Genomic DNA, 22,192 nt, shown 5'->3' with positions numbered 1-22,192 from the left:
ACAAACTCACTAAGAAGTTTGGCAGAAAGAGGGAAGTTTCATTTCTAATGGGTGATTTTTTTATAAAAACAGAAAATTATATAAGGTTATTTTTTCTGTTTGGATTTTCTATCATTGATTTTTTATATATTTCAGTGTTTGTTGTATTTTTAATACGTTGCATTTATTTGTCATTCATGAAATACTGCTAAAATGATATAGAGAAAAATATAGTCAAGCAGATAATTTATTAACCAACAGAAAAATAATCAAAATGTTAATGTTTCAAGAGGAAAAGAAAAGACATCAGTAGAAAGCAAAAACAAAACAAGGCACTTTTTGTTACTTGTTTGGATAGGTTATTTTTTTCTTCTTCTATAAGGTCTTAGACATCTTATCTTCAATGTTTATAAGACCAAGAAACTGATTGTATTTCATTCTAAAATCTGGAGCTTCAACAACATTAATACCTATAGAAATCCTCAGCCACCATGGGTTTTCTTGGCAAGATTTATTCTGAAAAGACCTTCTGTCTGTCCGCTCCAGCTTCCCATGTGACAACATGAGAGAAGCCTCCCACAGGATGGTAAAACATCCTAGCGTCCCCTGACAAACATCCTTGTAGACAGCCAATTCTCTCACACCAAAAGCGACTTGCAATTTCTCAAATCTCTTCTGACACACACCAAAAAAAGAAGAAGAAAAAAACAGTGGATTTCCATGAACGAGCATGAGTTCAGTCTTGGTCTCCCACACTGACTCTTCTCCTCCTTTAGACTTATTTTCCCCAAATTTTCTACGGACTTTGACAGCTGATTCCCATTCTGGCTAAAAATAAGGCTACCAGGCCTTCTGTTTTTGAAGTTTCATCACAGTGTTTAGTTGTCATTATCCAAAACTAACAAATGTCCTGCATTTCCTTCTTCTCTTATATGTTTCAGCTGTGAAATGTGTCATGTTGCTCTTTCTAATTTGCAAAATAAAATTACCAAATGAAAGAATCTAGAATGTGTATCTTCTGTAAGGATCATCATTTTCATTTATGGGCTTCAGCTCTACCAAAGAAGTACAATTTCACCTAAGCAAGGCATGTTGTGCATGCATGTTGTACATCATGTGGGTGTACAACATACATCTTCAGTTGGAATAGTTTTGTTTGTTTTTTTAAAAAGGGTGTATTTTGTCCTCAGAAACCAATATTTAATTTTATTTTGCATTTTGTGATTTAAAACTGTTTAATCAGTACTTGTGTTAGGAATTTTCAAAATCATGAATACAAAATACATTTTTTTCAAAAAAAAAGATATCACTTTTTCACCTTATACATGGATTTCTTCCATAGGTGTTTCTTCTTCCACAGCATCGTGCTCATCCTTGAAAACCCTCTCAAGTGCAACCTTCATGGAGACTTTGGCCCAACCCTTCTTTTGCCTCCTCCCGACTAAGAAATAGATCAGTGGGTTGATGCTACTATTCACAGAAGCACAGGCAATCCCAATCCACCTCAGAAGAAAAGTCCAGTCATAAATAATAGATAAAAAGCTTATTGCATAAGAAACATTAAATGGAACACAAAAGAGGAGGAAAAACATAAGTGTGAGCAAAACAGCTGTAACAAGCTTTCCTCGCTGGTGTTGCTTCAGTTTACAGCAAACTTTGATGAACAGAGTCAGAGTGGAAATGACCATGATAGAGGTGGCAAGTAGAGCAGTTGCAATTGACTGCATGACAAATTGAATCATTTCACTGTAGAAAAAGCAGTGGTAAATGAAATGGACTCCATAAAGCAGAGAAGAAACTATCCAAATTATGGCACAAACAACAGTAGATAAATATGGGGGCCGGTGGCATCGATGCCAAATTGGGAAGAAAACCGCCACACACCTGTCAATGCTAATAATTGCCAACAGAAACTGGCTGGAAGAATAAGTGAGGAAAAGTAGCTCAAGGGCTATGTTAAAGCACGTACAGAAAGCCCGGCTTCCCTCATACCAATTCAATGCAATTGCAAAAGAAGCAATGCAAAGTAGGCAGGCGAGGACCCCAAAATCAGCAATGGAGAGATTCATGATGTAGGTTGTGAAAGGATTTCTCTTAATGCTGAAGCCAAGGAGCCAAATGACCTTTCCATTTGCGAGAAGTCCCAAAAGGCAGACTAGAACAATAACAATGCTGATCATTTCTCCAGTTAGAAGGTATGTTGAAGATAAATTTATGTCAAGATCACGAAATTTGAAGTATTCTGGGTATTCATAATGGCATTCAAAATCTGTATAGATAAAGAATTTCTTCAAAATATGTCGATCTTCATACAAAGACCTGCAAAGGGAAGACAGACCAAAGTGAATCTGTTCCTATTCAGGAACTGGCCGCATATATTGAAACTGGAAGTAATGCCAGGAGGACTTTTTCAACAGACTGATCACACAGGATGAAAGCTGGGTCCATCACTATGATCATGAGACTAAAGTTCAGTTGATGCAATGGAAAGATCATGACTCACCGCCTCCAGAAAAGGCACGTGCCCAACGTTCGGCAAGCAAGGTCGTGCTCACAGAATTTTGGGACCAGTGTGGAGTAGCATTGATGGATTTCCTAGCAAAGGGCCCCATGATCACTGGGGCATACTATGCTTCACTGCTGTGGAAATTGCGTTAGGCCATCAAAACCAAGTGATGTGGCATGTTCACCAAAGTGTCTGCCTTTTGCAAGACAATGCACCAGTTCACAACTCACATGCTGCCAAATGGAAGCATGCTCCTGTGGCTTTGAAATTCTACCACACACCCCTTATTCACCTGACTTCACACCCTTGGACTTCCACCTCTTTCCAACGATGAAGTTATTTTTGAAGGGCAAGCATTTTTCAAATGATGAGAATCTGATTTCTGAAGTCACAACATGGTTTTTGGAGCAACCGGTCAACCTTTACAAGTGAGGTGTTTGCAGTTGCTTAAAAAGATGGGAGAAGTGTGTGTCCTTAGGTGGCACCGATGGAGAGAAGGACTAATAACTGGGCCAAGTTTCAGGGTGGGAGAAAGAACTCTTGTCTGTTGGAGCTATGTGTGAATGTCTCAGTTGACCACTTTGATTAACATTTGCAGGAGTCTTCTGGATACCATGCAGCTGTGGACAATAACCTCTCAACAAAGAATTCCACCAGGCAGGAACAAGGCACACCTAAAAAATGTCAGGCCATCAAATGCTAATCAAGGTGGCAGACAAGAGTTCTTTCTCCCACCCTAGACTTTCCACAGATATATAAACCCAATTTTCCTAGTTTCCAACAGTCCTCACAAAGTCTGAAGATGCCTGCCATAGATGCAGGTGAAACTTCAGGAGAGAATGCTTCTAGAACATGGCCATACAGCCCAAAAAATCTACAACAACCCAGTGATTCTGGCCATGACAGCTTTCAACAATACATTAATACAATTGTTTAATAGCATCACATACGTACCAATTTCCAGACATAAAGTTTGTATTATCAGACATGTTGTGCTCCATTTCAGATATTAACATGGCATCTAAGCAAAATGGCATAAGCAAAACAAAAAAACAAAAACAAAAAGACAAGTTATGAGAGGGTCTTTAAGATAACCAAGCTGACAGGTAATAGGAATAATAATGATGCCTGTGGACAGAAATGGTCAACTTCACTGGGTTTGGAACTGGTGTTTTTTTGGCATTTGCCCAATTTTAGCCAAGGCTTGGATCAGGTCTATTTACTTTTGAACTGTGTCAGTTGTCTGTGGGACAAAATCACATTCTTCCACTGGCTATAAATTTCATTGCTCTCTGAATAAATGGCCCGTTCTATTTATTTATCAGTCACTAGAAATGGTGGTCCCAAAATGCTCCATTCTGTTAACAATTATGCCGAATAAAGTGGCCCTTTAGTGGAAGAGGCTGAACCAGATCACTTTGCCAAACCTGTCACTTCTCTGCCTTATGAGTTCAGAAGCAGTGGAGATAAGAAGTGTAAAAGAGTGGGAAATGTGAGGTGTTTGTGTCAAGGAAACCCCTTAGAACTGCTTAAACATAGTTTGATAAAGATGGGGGCCTAAATATTGAATCAAAATTATCAAGCATGTGAAGGAAGGTGCAGATAGAAATGAAAACACAGAAAAGAAGAATTCAGCAACACAAAAGAAATTAATGTGCATGAGAACTTACCATATCCCAATCACATCTGTTTGCTTCTAAGGGCAAATGTACAAGGTTGAGATGTTTTCCTTATACACATTGAATGTCTTAGTAATAATCAGTTTCTTTCATCGGAGACCTTCTCCAACCAATTTCAGATAAGAAGTATGAAGGCGTTTGAATCCAATTACTCAACAAGGGTGGGGCACCGGATTGGTGTAATGATGACAATTATTATCAGGGAAACCAATATCTGAGATCCAGTTCCTGCTTTTTTTCACTTTATTCACTAGAAGTGCCTTGTATGTTGCAAAACTTTTCCCCACCCTTTAAAGCTCAAGAGAAATCTTCACTTTGTATCATCTAGTGTTTTAAAGCTGAGTTCAGCATTAAGGTTTTTTTTTAAAAAAAAAAAAAAGCCAAAGGTCCCTGTGTGTGTGTGTGTACACACACACAGTCATCCTGACAAAAATATTGTCATGGTAGTAGTTAGCAGTCCCTCTAACCTAGAATAATTTTTTCATATCCAGTCTTCATTGTCTTCTGGATAATGATGACCAGAATCGAGAGTATTTGACAATGTGGAATGAATTTACGGAATCTGAGATGGCGAACGCTGAGCTTTAGATTGTTTTATTGATTTTAATGTATGGACTGACTGTTATAATTGCTGTTTACATGTTTTATCCATTGTTACGTTCAGGGGCGGCTCAACCCATTAGGCAAAGTAAGCATTCGCAGTATAGTTGATTTTTCCCAGGGGCGCTCTTGAGGCGCTCTTGGGGGAAAATAGACCTTGACATATGCGAGTTGTAGTTACTGGGATATATAGTTCACTTAAAATCAAAGAGCATTCTGAACCTCACCAATGATGGAATTGAACTAAATATGGCACACAGAACTCCCATGATGAACAGAAAATATATATCAGTGATTGGGGGGGGGGGGGAGGTGCCAAAATACTGTTTGCTTACCGTTGAAAATTACCTAGGGCCACCTCTGGTTATGTTTATGTTGGCATCGAATTGTGCCTTTTGTAAGCTGCCCTGAGTCCCCCCTCAGGGGTTGAGAAGGGCGGGGTAGAAATGCGCGAAATAAATAAATAAAATAAATTCAGCCATGGAATGTATTCACAAATATCAATCTTAAATGTATCATTTTTTCTTTGGCTATATAATGGTGAAAATAGCATCTAAACGTGATAATTTTCTTCATCTTCTTCATGTTGTAATCAAATTTAGAGCTAGGAATGCTGATAAAACAATCTGTGTCCAGCAAGCATTCATGCTAATTTAAAGTAGACCAGGACAGAGACGTTCCCCACTACAGTGAAAACAAGCCACAGAGGTTTCATCAATCTGAGCAAAAAGGATGCATGTACTAGCAAATGCTTTCAAATAATAATAATAATAATAATAATAATAATAATAATAATAATCCTTTATTTGTACCCCACTACCATCTCCCCGGTGGTGTAGTGGGTTAAAGCACTGAGCTGCTGAGCTTATTGATCGAAAGGTCGCAGGTTCGATTCCGGGGAGCGGCGTGAGCTTCCGCTGTCAGCCCTAGCTTCTGCCAACCTAGCAGTTCGAAAACATGCAAATGTGAGTAGATCAATAGGTACCGCTCCGGCGGGAAGGTAACGGTGCTCCATGCAGTCATGCCGGCCACATGACCTTGGAGGTGTCTACGGACAACGCTGGCTCTTTGGCTTAGAAATGGAGATGAGCACCACACCCCAGAGTCAGACATGACTGGACTTAATGTCAGGGGACTACCTTTACCTTTACCTTTCCATCTCCAGCAGGACCCAGTGCAGCTTACAAGAGGCAGAGCCCAAAGTACATCATTAGCAAAAACACAACAACAATACAAGGCAAAATAAATACACAAGCAATAAAACAATAACAAAAACACAACACTGTTACAAACCTGAGGCAGGGCCAAATGTAATGGTTAAAATTCTAAAAATGCTGGGCATGTCAAGGTGAGGTAGACTGGATATTTTGGGAATAGAAGGGTGTGCGGACAATTCTACTCTCTCATAAAGTGCATTAGGGGCAATTGCGTGGGATTTCTTAATCTGGGAAGGAAAGAACAGCATAATATGAATACAGATACACAAGGTTTTATACATTTGGCAGCTGTTCAAACCTCCCACTCCCTCTCCTGACTGTCCAACAGAAGAGTCAGTTTGGATCCGCACCCTGATTGACCAGTGCTCAGATGAGTTTGTCACCTCCAGGTGGGAGTTTCCTCTGGTGTCAAGGAGATGACGGGAGATTGGTCCGGGAGGGCCAATCAGCTGTAGGATCCTTCCCCCATGGGAGGGGGCGAGCTCCAGAAGATATATGTCCATATTTGGGAAATGTCAATGAGTTTCCAAGTTTCTTAATTGTCCAGTTCCAGGTGATGGGAAAAGGCTTTGAGAAAACACGTGAGGGGTCCCAGGAACAAAAGGTGATGATCTCTTTCAATCAAGCCATGGAGCTGAAATAAAGGAGCCTGCCAATGTACATATTTCAAGCTTCCATCTCTGAGCCGTGGCTCCCCGACTCTGGAACTCGTTGCCTGGAGAAATTAGGAAAGCCCTTTCTTTAGAAGTTTTTAAGAAGAATCTTAAAACTTGGCTCTTCCATTGTGCCTTTGATGAGTAGGTATACAATTTCACATGATTGTTTAGATGATAATTCTGTCATTAGAGTAGATATCTCCCCCCCCCCCCCATGGGAAAGCTTGACTCCACAACCCTTGCCATGATGAGTACTACTCCACATATTATCTGCTTCTCTCTTTTATCTTGTTTGAGTTTGTAATTAGTTTTAATTAGTTGTTTTTAATAATTACATGTAGTCCGCCCATTGTCTCTGTGACTGTGTCTATTGTAATTCTTATATTGCTATGTATTCATATGTTCTATGTAATTATGATGTTGTTTATTTTTTGCGTTTTCGGTTGTGTTTTGGTTCTCTTTATTTTAATTGTTGTTCGGGCTTGGCCCCATGTAAGCCATTCTGAGTCCCCAAAGGAGAGATGGTAGGGGGTAAAAATAAAGATTATTATTGTTGTTGTTATTATTATTATTATTATTATTATTATTATTATTATTATTATAAATTAGGACACTTGACTGAACAATGTGGGGTTGCCTCTGAAGACTGCTCGGAAGCTTCAAATGGTCCAACAATCGGCAGCCAGGATGCTAACAGGAGCGGCATTCAGGGAGCATACAACTCCTCTGTTGCACCAGCTCCACTGGCTGCCAATTTGCTACCAGGCACAATTCAAAGTGCTGGCTTTAGTCTTTAAAGCCCTAAACAGTTCTGGCCCGACCTACCTGTCTGAACGCATCTCCTCCCATGAACCAGTTAAGACGTTAAGATCGTCTGGGGAGGCCCTGCTCTCGGTCCCGCCGGCCTCACAAGCACGCCTGGCGGGGATGAGAGACAGGGGCTTCTCAGTAGTGGCCCCTCGGCTGTGGAACGCCCTTCCTACAGACATCAGATCGGCCCCCTCTTTATTGGCATTCCGGAAGAGTGTGGAGACCTGGCTTTTTGAACAGGCTTTCAATGGAATAATGGACAATGAGTTCGGATGCTGATTCTATTGATGAGATGTGATGGATTGTTATATTGCTGTACTGTTGTATTGATATTTTGGTGTTAATTAATTGATACTACTGTTTTAATTGATTAATGATTTTGTATTGTGTTGTTGAAACTGGTTGTTAACTGCTTTGAGTCGCCTGAGGGCTGAGAAGAGTGGTATACAAATGAAGCAAATAAATAAATAAATAAACAAACAAACATTGGTTGACTTTATCGGTTCAGGCATGGAAATTGTCTATTGTTGTAGATGAACACACAATAGGTCTTGATTATCACCTTTGCAAGGACAGCTTGGGGGGTGGGGGGATCGACCCAGCCTCTTCTGGGGTGACTGAAAGGTGAAGACCTCTGAAGCTCATCTGGTTATATTTTGACACACCGTCCCTATGGGATATAAGATCAGCTCCCTCTCTTCTAACATTCCGCAAGATGGTTAAGACCTGACTTTTTGAGCAAGCCTTTACTACTGGAGCATAATTAGACAAAAACGAAACATGAAATGACTGACGATGCAATTGGACCATGATTTTAGTAAGGAGACGCTGAGGATTTGTTTTATAGATATTATTGTTTCTTTTATATTACATTTTAAACGTTGAATTGTTTTTATAATTGTTTTTATAATTGTTTTTAACTGTACCCTGTTATTTGTTATGGCATTGAATCGCTGCCGACTGTGAACCGCCTTGAGTCACCTCTGGCTGAGAAAGGCAGTAAACAAATGCAGTAAACAAATAAATAAATATTGTACTACCGTATCCCTGCCATGCATTGCTGTAGCCCAGTGTGGTCATCTGGAAAACAAAGTAATGAGAAAGTGTTAGTTTTTAATATATGTAATTTATTTATGCTTGTGGGTAAACAGTAGGCTTGTTTGATCCAAAAAAAATGGTTCAATACTCGTTTCGGATGTAGGGGGTGCTGGCGATTCGATTTTGAAATTATTTCTGAAATTTTCTTGAAAAAAAGATCGGAAATATCAGAAATCCGAATCGCTTTGTTAATGGGAGGTGCCCTCCAGAACCATTAAGCAACTTTGGCAAACCAGAAAGCCTAAACAAACAGTTTTAAAATCTCACGGTTTCTTCTAATTATAGTACTATGGTAAATGATGGAGTTAATGTATTATGATAGTACTCAGACAGTGCCGATAAAAAGATCAAACTACATCCTGGATCTCTTCCTCATCACCTCTAGCATGTTTCCATCTTTTAAAGTGATTAAATCCCCAGTTTCCCTTCCCTGGCGGCGAGCTGCGATACAGAGGGACGAGGTGGGCATGGCTAAGAACAGCTCTTCTTGAAGGCTACGTTTGTTAGGCTTTGCCAAAATTGCTTAATGGTCTTAAAATGAAAATAACTGTGGGAAACATCCAAAAATAATTCCGAACAATGGGTAAGTGGTTTAAATTCGGAATTGCTCCTCCCACTATTCCTGCATGGCTCAAAATTGGTTGAAAACGAAATTTAATCCAAATTAATTCCGCTTTTAGAAGCTTCAGAACGAACTTGAACAAGCCTAGTAAACAGTATTTCTTGTTATTTCCTTGTCAGTGATAATGTAAGATTGTCTGGTTTGCCTACTCTGGAACATGCAACATATAATTGTCCTTCTTTAGGGGTCTCTTTCAAATCTATGATACTATATCTGTCATATACATGTGTGTGTGTGTCAATCATATATATATATATATATATATATATATATATAGCTGGATGGCTCTTTGTCAGGAGGGCTTTGATTATGTCTTCTTGTCCTGCTGAAGGCAGCATTTCTAAACCTGGGGCTCAAGACCCCTAGGTGGGGGGTCATGAGGGGGTGTCAGAAGGGTCGGCAAAGACCACCAGGAAACATAGTATTTTCTGTTGGTTATGTGGGTTCTGTGTGGGAAGTTTCACCCAATTCTATTATTGGTGGGGTTAAGAATGCTCTTTGATTGTAGGTGAACTATAAATCTCAGTAACTACAACTCCCAAATAACAAGTTCTACCTCCCCCAAATTCCATCTGTGTTCATGTTTGGGCATATGGAGTATTTGTGCCAAGTTTGGTCTAGATCCTTCATTGTTTGAGTCCACCGTGATCTCTGGATATAGGTGAACTACTACTTCCAACCTCAAGGTCAATGCCCACCAAACCCTTCCAGTATTTTCTATGGGTCATTGGAGTTCCGTGTGCCAAGTTTGGTTCAATTCCATCATTGGTGGAGTTAAGAATGCTCTTTGATTGTAGGTGAACTATAAATCCCAGCAACTACAACTCCCAAATATCAAGGTCTATTTTCCCCAAATTCCACCAGTGTTCCCATTTGGGCATATTGAGTATTCATGCCAAGATTTGTCCTGAGTTATCATTGTTTGAGTACACACTGCTCTGTGGATGTAAGTGAATTACAACTCCAAAACTCAAGGTCAACGCCCACCAAACCCTTCCAGTATTTTCTGTTGGTCATGGGAGTTCTGTGTGTCAAGTTTGGTTTAATTCAATTGTAGGTGGAGTTCTGAATGCTATTTGATTGTAGGTGAACTATCCCAGCACATACAACTCCCAAATGCCAAAAGTAGCAATGAAAATAATATTATGGTTGGGGGTCACCACAACATGAGGAACTGTATTAAGGGGTCACAGCATTAGTAAGGTTGAGAAACACTAACTTAGATGAAGGATTAGAAGGCATGATGATCAAGTTAGCAGATGATACCAAATTGGGAGGAATAGTCAATATTCCAGAAGACAGGAGCAGGATTCAAAATGATTTTAACAGATTAGAGAGATGGGCCAAAACTAACACAATGAAGTTCAACAGGGACAAATACAAGATACTCCACTTAGGCAGGAAAAAAATGAAATGCAAAGATACAAAATGGAGGATGCATTGCTCGATAGCAGTATGTGTGAAAAAGATCTTGGAATCCTCGTGGACAACAAGTTAAACATGATCCAACAATGTCATGCAGCAGCTAAAAAAAGCCAATGGGATTTCGGCCTGCGTAGTGTCTAGATCCAGGGAAGTCATGCTACCCCTCTACTCTGCCTTGGTCAGACTACATCTAGAATACTGTGTCCAATTCTGACCACCACTATTTAAGAGATGTTGACAAGCTGGAATGTGTCCAGAGGAGGGCGAATAAAACGATCATGGGTTGGAGAACAAGCACTATGAGGAGCAACTTAAAGAGCTGGGCATGTTTAGCCTGCAGAAGAGAAAGCTAAGAGGAGACATGATAGCTATGTGAGGGGAAGTAATAGGGAGGAGGGAGCAAGTTTGTTTTCTGTTGCCCTGGAGACTAGAACTTGAAGCCATGTCCTCAAACTACAGGAAAGGAGATAACACCTGAACATTAGGAAGAACTTCCTAACTGTGAGAGCTGTTCAGCAATGGAACTCTCAGCCCCATAGTGTGGTGGAGGCTCCTTCTTTGGAGGGTTTTAAAGAGAAGCTGGATGACCATCTGTCAGGGCTGCAGTTTTCCAACTTCTTGGCAGGGGGTTGTACTGGATGGCCTGTGAGGTCTCATCCAACTCGACTTGCAGTTTCTCAAGTCGTTCCTGACACGACAAAAAAAATCCAACTCAATAATTGGATCCATCCATAGAATGATATGATTCTATCATTCTATGGAGGGCTTTGTGGATTCAAAAAATATATCATATATTTTCGGTTATTTTCAATTATTGTTGCTTTACTCATGCTGCAGGTAGAAAGACCTTTCAGTATATTTTAGGTCTTCCAGGGTGATGCTAAGGTATTCTTGAGCAGGACATCCTTCATTTCAGTAGAGCTCACTATTACTTATAGATTTGTGTATGAAGTCTGGGAGTGTATCCTTCATAGATATAGGGGGCCACACCAAAATCACTGGTGGTGCAGTGGATAAAACCCTTGTGCCAACAGGACTGAAGACCAACAGGTCAGAGGTTCGAATTCGGGGGAGAGCATGGATGAGATCCCTCTGTCAGCTCTAGCTCCCCATGCAGGGACATGAGAGAAGCCTCCCGCAAAGATGGCAAAACATCAAAACATCCTGGCATCCCCTGGGCAACGTTCTTGGAGACATCCAATTTTCTCACACCAGAAGCAACTTAAAGTTTGTCAAGTTGCTTCTGACATAAAAAAAAAAAAAAACCAAAATCACCACAGGTTCCTCATGTTTTTAAAAACTGGAGGTGAAAGGAATCAAACATGTCCCTCTATGAAATGTTTGAGGCCATGGAAATGTCATTTGGTAAAAGACACAATCAGTAGGACAAAGATATTTGCTGGGCCTATGCAAGTGTATGTGCCTTAAAGAACATGATAGCAAAATGAAGAGCAATTCAAAGGATACCCCCTACACACAAGCATACACACACTTCTGGATTGTGCTTCAGTCCATCTTTATTTATCTTTCCACAGGTGGGGCAGATTGCCCAGCAACGCTGCAATCAACGTTGTCACTGAAAACTCTTTGGAGGACCAGTCTGAAGGATTGTCTAGACCGCTTCATCTTTTTCCTCCCAATAAGGAAGTAAATCAGTGGATTGACACTGCTATTGATGGAGGCACATGTTATAGATATCATCAACAGATATAAGGAATGAGGATAATTAAAAACATCAAAGAAAAATAAAATGAATGTAACACTGAGTGGGGTACCAAAACAAATGAAAACAAGAAGTATAAACACAAGGGCAACATAGAACTTGCCTCGTCGATGTTGATATAAGCTACAATATGTCCTAATAAAAAGAAGGATAGTACAAATTATCACAACAGAAGTACAAAGCACGAAGTTCATAATACTGGTGATTTGTAACACCAAATCTAACGTTTCTACTATGAATAAAAGTAAGTGTCCAGACATCAGACAGGACATGATCCATAGCAAGGTACAAATAAGAGCAGACAGGTATTTGGGCCGGTGACATCGATACCAGATTGGGAAAACAACAGACAAGCATTTTTCAGCACTGATGGCTGTCAGAAGATATTGGCTAATGGTGTAAGTGAAGAGAAAACAGTGGAAAAGCCAGGGAGAAAAATCTCGATATACTAAAAGGAACTCTATGCATAGACATCCCAAAGAAAGCAGGACCGCAGAGTCAGCTGCAGCCAAGTTTAAGACATAGGTGGTGATGGGATTCTTTTTAATCCGAAAGCAGAGATACCAGATGACAATTGCATTCCCCACCAGCCCAAATATACATATGAAAGGGATAAGACTGGCAGTTATATACAATAGGAATATAACAGATAAAAACTCAAATGCTTCATCCTCAGAGAACTCTAAAGTGTAGTTTTGGTCTTGAGATGCTTCTATGCCGTAAGTGGAAGGAAGCCATGGTGTTGTATTCAGCTGAGTCATGATGGAATCTCCTGTTCTTGGATTCTGGCTTCTTCCTTAAGGTACTGTCAACTGAAAGAGGTCAGAGAGAGAGAAAAAATCTGACTTATTTTCATTTGGAAACATTTTCCATCCTCATACAGCCTCAACAAGGAAACATCAGGTCTGTATAATATGCATCAAACAAGGCTGACACCCCACCATGTGGCAAACATGGCAGCTTTTGAGGAAGAACCTTCAAGCAGTGATGGTTCGTGCCTTTTTGTCAGTGGAATGGTAAACCAATACATGTTTTAATCTCAAGTGTACAAGAGGTATCTAAAACGATAAATCTATTAGTGTTTTGATATCTTGGAAAGCTCCTTTAAAATTGGAATGAAATCTTAATATAAATTAATGCCACCAGCATCCACTATTTGCAGCATCACATTTTCATTGTGATGCCATAAATGGCACATTCATGCAATTACAATTTACACATGCTGCTTTGAAGAAGGCAGAAAATCCAGATTGTCACTATGTTGGTAGAAGCCCTTAAGTTGTCACCATGTTTGTAGAATCTCTTAAGTGGAAGTCATAATGTTTCCATTGCAAGAGACAGTACAATGTCCATGAGGATAGAAAACCACCTTTCTGGATATTGCTGCAGGTGGGGTTTTCTTTTGTGCTTTCAGGAGTTAACTGGATAGGGACCTTCCCTTCCAGTAGCAATAGAGCATTAAAGTACAAGTTTGTGTGTATCCCCTTGACTTGTAGCATACTAACTTGCATAATGAATTGTCAGACATGTAATCATTGAGACATATACATTGTGCCATGCTGCCATTTAGTACAGCAGTTATATAATGTACCTCTGCTAGCACATGTTTACATTTCACTGGAGCAAAGCAGTTGTGAGGAATCTACATTAAATATGGCATGCTATCTAGTGTCTTTGAATATTATTCTTTAATTTGGGGAAACACAGAATCTGTCTTGATATCCACTCCTCAGTATCTCCAATTTTTAGTTGCCTTTTCTCTGTACTTAATCTTTGGAAATGGTAAATAGTAAAATATTTCCTGTCTATCTATGATCAACCTAGCCTTTCTCAATATCATCATTTGGACTGCAGCCTCTATAATCTCTGAACAATGGTGAAGCTATTATTGGAATTACTGTCCAAACTGTTTGGAGAACATCAGGTTAGTGAAGGATGTGCTAGCACCAAGTCGGAAAATTGTCTATATAGAAGAATAACGGCAAATCTATCGTCTTACCTCAAACTCTTCTACTTTTGTAGCAGTAGCAGCCAGAGGAACATGACAGGTAGAGGGATACTGCAGGAAGCTTCTGAAATAAGATGAATCAACTGATCAATGCACCATTGATTAAAAGCTATGGATTTGGAATGGGATTCATCATTAGAGAACATATTTCAGAACAGTAAAGAAACTAGCACTGAGAAATGATAGGAAGGACAAGACACTAACCAGACAAGTCTACTTTATCCATCAGTCCATTAGGCTGAGTGATGTCTCTCCAGTTTATGACTGTCCACTCAGGCTTCTGATGGTTCCTTAAAATCAGAGGCTCAAGGAGAAACTTCCCAACCCAATAATCTCAAATTCTCTGACTACAAATGCCAAGGATTAATCCTGAAATCCTTACAGAACTTGGGATTCTGTAGAAGAGAAGGGTGAAAGGAGACACGATAGCCATGTATAAATATGTGAAAGGATGTCATAAGGAATGGGGAGCATCTTTCTTTTCTGCTGCCCCAGAGACTAAGAATCCATGGAGCAATTGGTTCATATTACAGGAAAGGAAATTGCACCTGAAGATTAGAAGGAACTTCTTGACCATAAGAGCTATTCAACAGTGGAACTCTCTGCCTCAAAGACTGGTGGAAGCTCCTTCCTTGGAAGTTTTTAATGAGAGGTTGGATGGCCATCTGCCAGGGGTGTTTTGATTGTGCTTTTCCTGCATGGCAGTGAGTTGGACTAGATGGTCCAGTGTTGTATGTCAGCCTGTTCAGCCTGTGGTTGTGTCTAAAGATCAGGTTGCTTTGGATGATGGGAATGACAATGTTGTTCATGTTCAAGTTGATTCCTCAGATGTGAATTGGGATGGTGTCCATGAAGGTGTTCCTGAAGGAAATGGGAATGATGGTCTGTTTCCTGGACCTGGTTTTAGAGATGTGGGGCCTGAATGCAGTTCTGTTGATGGCTTAGAGAGGCCTGTATTGCTGCAAATGGATTCTCAGGGTCTTGAGCCTGGGAAAGACTTTGTGCCTGGTCAGTTATCTCCAGGTGCAGATTTTAATGAAGCCTTGAGCAGAGGAAGTGCTTTCAGCCAGCAAAGATAAACAAATTTAAGCACTCAGTCAGATTAGAGCACAAGCTAGAAGTGAAACCAAAATTGAGTAAAAATCCATTCTTAGCTGTTTGGGAAACAAAGTAAACATATAAGTGCCAAGTACTGAGTCTAGCCTCAGACGAAGCAATGTTGGATTCATGATAAGTTCTTCATGCCAAGTTCCTGGACCTTTGTCTTTGTTTGATTCCTGTTTTAAGTGCCTTTGCTGTTATTTTGCCTTTGAAATCAACCCTCTAGTTTCATGGATTTCTTTGGACTATTTCTCTTTGGATTAATTGCTCTTTTAACTTCCTAATCAATTGGATTTACCTTTTACTGTAGATTACTTTTTTTTCCTTTAGCATTTATTACCCTCAATAAACTGCTTGCTATTTTACCTCAACTGTGTGGTGTTTAAAGTCAGAGGGAATCCTGCTCTGGAGTGAAACACCCATGTGGTCTCTTTCAACTCTATAATTCTATTATTCCAAGTAATTACTAGTTACAAATTGTCAGACTTTTTCAGTATGTCATTTCTTAAGTAACAATAAGAAAGTGTAAGTAAATATAAGGATCAAGCCCAACCATCCTGTAAGCATAAAGAGTCAAGCCACTACTGTAATTTACAGCCAGGGTGGATCAGCTGTAAAAAATGCTAAAGTAGCAAAAAGCTCCTCTATTGTTGAGGGTTGGTGTTGATGAGGAGTTGTTGTTGGAAAGAAAGTTGCAAAGATACAGAAGAATAGGAAAACAAGACCTTTTGCAAGTAAGAAGGTTTCAACTACCTGGGAAAGTCTGGAAGAACTTGAGAAGAGTCCTGGTCTTCTGCTATACAGTAAATATTCCTTGGGTAAAGTGTTATCTACTACAAAGACAAGTTGTGTATGTATTCTCCTTAAACAGAGGAGGTGTGTTTCTCCTGCAAATGTGTTGTTTCTGTTGCTTCATACCGAACCCCATTAATTTCACCACAATGTTTGCTTATGTGCCCAGTGTACTCTGAGAAACAAGGACTTTAAAGCCCAGAACTCCCAAAGACAAACAGGTGCAAGGATTATAAGATACAGAATCCACAGAAGTGTTGGGTGGTGGAAAAGACTGAGCAGCATGTCTCTTTCTGCAAGTAGCAGTTTATCCTCGGAAAGACTAAATGTTACAAATTATTCAGCATGGGCTGCAAAGCTGAACTATTTTCTCATTAGAGAAAATGTATGGGACATTGTTGAAAATCTTCCAGCATCTGGGGCAAATGCAGCTAATGTTTGAGCTGACGAAAAATCCAAGGCAAATATTATTCTTTCAGTTCAAGATGGTTTATCTTAGAAGTGCAACAACTCCCAGAGAAGGCTGGGAGCATCTAAGCAATGTGTACCAGATGGAAACAGCTGGAATTAAAAATTATTTTGACAAGATGTCTTTATAATTTAAAGTTGCAAAGGAGACAAAGTGTGTCTAAACATTTGCAAAAATTAAGAAATTTATTTGTGGTCTTGGAGGACAGACAAATGACAGCAAAATTATGATAGCTGGGACCCAACACTGTGCTAGTTGTGTAATGTGCAAGTGGGAAACTAACAAAATAATAAGCCACTACATCAGGATTGTGTGCACTACATGCACCGTGTACTTGGGCATTGTAGTTTTCCTTATTTACATGAACTAAACACTATAACATATTTAAGTTTAAAACAATGCAGTAAGTTTTTGGACTGTGTATTTTGCTCAAGGAAAAAGTTGAAAGCATTTCCTGTGGCTAAAAGGAGTTATAAAACTACCAAAAGATGGTTTGGGTTAAGCCATGCTGACCTTGCAGGACCATTTACTCCAAGTGAGGGAGGGGCAAGATACATTTTTGTATTAGTTGGTAATTACACCAGATTCACTTATTGTATGTTATTGAAGTTGAAACCTTAAGTATTTGTTAAGTTTAAAGGGTGGCTAGCAATGATAAAAAGGAAGTTTCCTTTTAAGTTATCTTGTCTTAGAACAGACAAAGGAGGGGAATTCATGGGTCATCAGTTCCAAAATGGGTTAAGGAAAAAGGAATTTCACACCAAAGAACAAATCCCTGCTTTCCTCCTGAAAATGGAGTAAATGGAGTAGCAGAGAGAAAAATAGGAGTATTGAAAATAATGATGGATGATGCTAATGCCCCAAATAGTTTATGGGCGGAGGCAATTTTAACAGCAACACATGTAATAAATAGGACATGGAGTTCATGTGTTAATGAGATTCCTTTCAACATGTTGTATAATAAAAGGACCAACCTAAAATAACTGAGAATTTTTGATAGTTTTGCTAATGCTCTAATTCCTAGACAGGCAGAAAGAAAAAGGGCAAAGAAAATGGCAGAGATTAAGGTTCATAGGTTATGGGGGAAAAAAGCCATAGGACATAATAAGGTGGTAATATCCAGAAGTGCTAATTTTGAAAAAAATCAGGATGGGGACACATACACCAGAACAATGAAGGCTTTTCATCCAATGATAGTTATAGGGAAGTTCCTAAATATTCAGAGGTATGTTTGCTAGTAGACAATATAGAAGAGGGAAATAATCAAGAAGAAAATAGTCCTGAAAATGAAGTAAGGTAAGTTCCTGAGTCTAGTGTGCCAGAACTTGTTTCATCTGAGCAAGAACAAAGGGAAACAGTTGAAATACCTACATCAAATCAGAGAGCGCAGGAAGATGAGGTGCCTAACACAGACACTGGAGTAAAAAGAGCATACCAATCAAGTAATGATAAGGAAAATAAAATTGTAGAATTAATGAACTTCTGATGAGGTCAAAGAGAGCAAACAAAGGTGTATCTCCAGAAAGATTCCTTGTGCCGAGTGAATGAATCTGCAAAGGTAATAAAGAAGAATCAGGTTAAAGTTATTAATAAAAACATTACAAGCATTCTGTTAATCAGAAAAGATTTGTTTTATTCATTAAAGGGCAATGGATAAAAAAATGTTTTTGAATGCTCTTAAAACGTGAAGAAAAATGTAACCAAAGCCTTAAGTTAAAATGATTATGTGTAAGTTGTATTAAGATGATATTTTTGTTGTATAATTGAATACTTGGGGATTGTCACTTGAGACAGGAAAGGGTGTCAGAATTTTTTAGTATGTCATTTCTTACATAAGCATAAGAAAGTGTAAGAAAAATGTAAGGATCAAGCCCAACCATACGGTAAGCATTAAGAATCAAGCTACCTGTGTAATTTACAACCAGTGTGGAGCAGCTGTAAAAGGTACTAAAGTAGCAAAAGCTCCTCTATTGTTGAGGGTTGGTGTTGAAGTAATTGTGTTGATGAAGAGTTGTTGGAGAGAAAGTTGCAAAGTTACAGAAGAATTGGATAACATGACCAGTGACAGCCTTTTGAAAGTAAGAAGGTTTCAGCTACCTGGGAGTGTCTGGAAGAAGAACTTGAGAAGAGTAGATATTCCTTGTATAAAGTCTTATCTAGAATCATAGAATCATAGAATCAAAGAGTTGGAAGAGACCTCATGGGCCATCCAGTCCAACCCCCTGCCAAGAAGCAGGAATATTGCATTCAAATCACCCCTGACAGATGGCCATCCAGCCTCTGTTTAAAAGCTTCCAAAGAAGGAGCCTCCACCACACTCCAGGGCAGAGCGTTCCACTGCTGAACGGCTCTCACAGTCAGGAAGTTCTTCCTCGTGTTCAGATGGAATCTCCTCTCTTGTAGTTTGAAGCCATTGTTTTGCGTCCTAGTCTCCAGGGAAGCAGAAAACAAGCTTGCTCCCTCCTCCCTGTGGCTTCCTCTCACATATTTATACATGGCTATCATATCTCCTCTTAGCCTTCTCTTCTTCAGGCTAAACATGCTCAGCTCCTTAAGCCTCTCCTCATAGGGCTTGTTCTCCAGACACAACTGCTGAGTGTGCCTGCCCTTTTTGCCACAAGTCTGCCCACATGAAGCAGGTGAACATAGCATTGAACAAAACATTCAGAATAATCACAGGATGTCTCAAACCTACATGTGTTGATAAACTCTCCAAGCTAGCTGGCATTGCTCCCCTGATGTGTGATGGCAACTAGCTGCTTACTGTGAGAGAAATAATGTTGAGCACTGTGAAAACCACCTACTGCATGGCTATTGACCTCCTCCAAGTAGACTCAAATCAAGGAAAAGCTTCATGAGGACCAACACTCCTCTTAACATTCCCCAAATAACAGCAAGAGTATCCCTTTGGGCAGCTAAACCAGGAATTCCCAATTGGATGGCCCTCATCAAGGGTTTGGTTCTAGGAGTAAACTAAGAATGGGCAACTTGGAAGTCAATGAAAAGACTCAGAAGTGGAGTGGGCAGATCAAAAGACAGCCTAGCAAAATGGCACTATCTAAAAGAATCCTCAGCCTTATGTGATTGTGGAGCAGAACAGACAACTCCACATCTATATGCTTGTCTGCAATGTCCTTTGTCATGCACAGAGGAGGAATTGTTTAAGGCTACAGACAATGTGGTCACTATTGCCGGTTTTTTTGTTAAAAGATATTTAGCTACTCTTGCTCCTTCTATTTTTTTATCAGTTTTAAACTAATTTATGCAATGCTTTTGATACAAAATAAATAAATCCCACCATTCAGATAAACAGAGGAGAAGCACAAAGATCTGGGATTCCAAACTGCTTTTGCTTTTACGAGAAGAGAAATGACAAGGAAAGACAACAAAACTAAATGGTCACAAAACACGGTAAAACAAATGATCAGACATGCTTCCAATCCAACATTCGGTTTCCTACAAAAACCTCTCAGAAGTCTATGATCCGGAAAGCAAATCACCTATGAAAGCAAAAGTCATCTATTATTGTTTCTTGGCAGCAACTGGTATTCAGATGTATATTTCAGATTTCCCAAAATGTTTCATGTAGCCACCTTGGCTAGTTTAAAATCGATTTGAAAAGTAGAATTGATTTAAAACTGTTGGAAAGCAGAAGCGCTTTTCTAATGTCTGTAATAATTTCACACACTGCATCTCACATATTCAGTCCACTCAGTTGTGGATCTCATTCTGCAGTGTTTAGCATGCCAGCTTACAGTGGAATCCTGTTCATGTCTATACTGAAGTAAGTTAACCAAATTCATTGCAATGCCCTGTGCTTAACTACTGCAGGTTTGATGTCCATATTTTATTTGCTGTAAATTTACATTTTTGGCAACACTTACCTTATAAAGCTTTCAGTTGAGAACGTAGTGGCAGGAGAAAGAAGATGGTTTTTTCAGGAGTCACAAGCTTTCAGAAACATATTTATTTATTTGTTTCATGCTCTTATACCCTGCCCCCCCCCAAAGAAACAGATAACTCATATCTATTTGGCTACACTCCCTATGTTGCCTTCCCAGCGATAATATCTATGCAATCTGTACTGACCGTTACTAAAGTAGAACAAAGATAAAGGTTAGGGGAGGGGGGGAGCATGATATTAAAATTGCAAGATAGAATAGCCTTCTACCAACCAGAGCCATAGTGTGCACTAAGATGTACACATTCTGTTTAAAAATATAGATGGGGAATATGAGCAAATTATAATGTATGGAGAAAATACTCACATTTTGGTAGGTGACAAAAGAACATTGCTATGAACAAGTTTTACAGTCTTAGATGGAATACTGTTCCAGAAGCATTCAATCTATTAGTGAATAGTGATCCAACATGTAGGCAAGTCCAATGGCAAGTCCAATGTTGTCTCTTCCTGCATCCACAAAGACGCAGGAATAGACAACAAATGGGCCCCCATCCATATGACCTCATCAGATGGATGTCCAGAAGTTGGGGGACAATAAGGGACAGCTGGATATGGGGGAACAGCAGAGAACCACAGAGGAAATCATGGGTAGTGCCCAACTTCATCCACCTACCAGGATTGGTTGTGTGCTACCATACCACAACATTTCCCTGCTGTCCCCAGCTTCTTCAATAAGGATATGGGTAGTCAGTCACCTGTTTCCCTGGAGCTCTCTCTTAGCACACCACCAGTGCCCTGCCATAACCATGCTGGGATGGAGCCCAACAGAACCCCATCAGAAGTAGCCCTGTGTCATATGATGAGCTCTGGTGGATTCCATCCTGACAGTGCCCTGACAGCATGCTAGCATAGGGACTCCTCCCCCATCTGATGGGGTTGTTAGTCTTTCCTTCAGAACAGAAGACTCCATCACACTTCGAGGCAGAGTTTCTTCTCTGGTGGAGTTTAATAGGATTGAAGTCCTGGGGTTATATGGCACCAAGCTTAATGACCTATTTGAAGTGTGAAATCCAGAAAGAGAGCTAGTGGAAGCTAGTAGATTTAATGTCATTAGGCAGGTAATCTATTCTGAGTTGCAATCCAATGTGTTATCCAAGGTGCTGAACCTAGTGGAAGGAAATAAAATTCAGCACTTTGGACAACACCTTTCAAGTGTGGGCTAAGAGTAGAAGCAACACTGTTCTGTTCAGAGTGCTGTTCTAAGTGGGTTGATAGGAGCCTCTGGTGGTGCAATGGGTTAAACCTTTATGCTGGTAAGACCGCTGACTGATAGCTCAGTGGTTCAAATCTGGCAAGAGCAGATTGAGCCCCCTCTGTCAGCTCCAGTTCCCAATGTGAGGACATGAGAGAAGCCTCCCACAAGGATGGTAAAACATCAACAACATTCAGGCATCCCTTGGGCAACATGGCCAATTATCTCACACTTTAAGTGACTTGCAATTTCTCAAGTAGCTCCTGACACACACACACACACACACACACACACACAAACACACACAAACACACAAACAGTGGGTTCATATTTTGTATATCACTTCACTTT

General features: G+C 39.9%; 1 protein-coding gene and 1 pseudogene across 1 annotated transcript; both read right to left on the bottom strand.

The window, feature by feature from the left end:
- Positions 1-1,298: 1,298 nt before the first annotated feature.
- Positions 1,299-2,591, bottom strand: LOC132772881 (mas-related G-protein coupled receptor member H-like; annotated as a pseudogene).
- Positions 2,592-12,091: 9,500 nt separating this feature from the next.
- LOC132772883 (proto-oncogene Mas-like) lies at positions 12,092-14,387 on the bottom strand. The gene is made up of 2 exons (XM_060771729.2): positions 14,315-14,387; positions 12,092-13,127 (listed from the first exon to the last, which is right to left on the bottom strand). The coding sequence occupies exon 2, from the start codon at positions 13,074-13,076 to the stop codon at positions 12,114-12,116; it is 963 nt and encodes a 320-aa protein (XP_060627712.2). The 5' UTR covers positions 13,077-13,127; positions 14,315-14,387; the 3' UTR covers positions 12,092-12,113.
- Positions 14,388-22,192: the final 7,805 nt, after the last annotated feature.

This window comes from Anolis sagrei, chromosome 4 (genome assembly GCF_037176765.1).
Source record: "Anolis sagrei isolate rAnoSag1 chromosome 4, rAnoSag1.mat, whole genome shotgun sequence".
Lineage (NCBI taxonomy): Eukaryota > Metazoa > Chordata > Lepidosauria > Squamata > Dactyloidae > Anolis > Anolis sagrei.
The sequence above is the reverse complement of the archived record's forward strand: the minus strand, read 5'-3'. Positions and strand labels throughout refer to the sequence as shown.

Coding starts and splice junctions, on each gene's coding strand:
- LOC132772883 (XM_060771729.2), bottom strand. CDS start 13,076: ATGACTCAGCTGAATACAACACCATGGCTTCCTTCCACTTACGGCATA.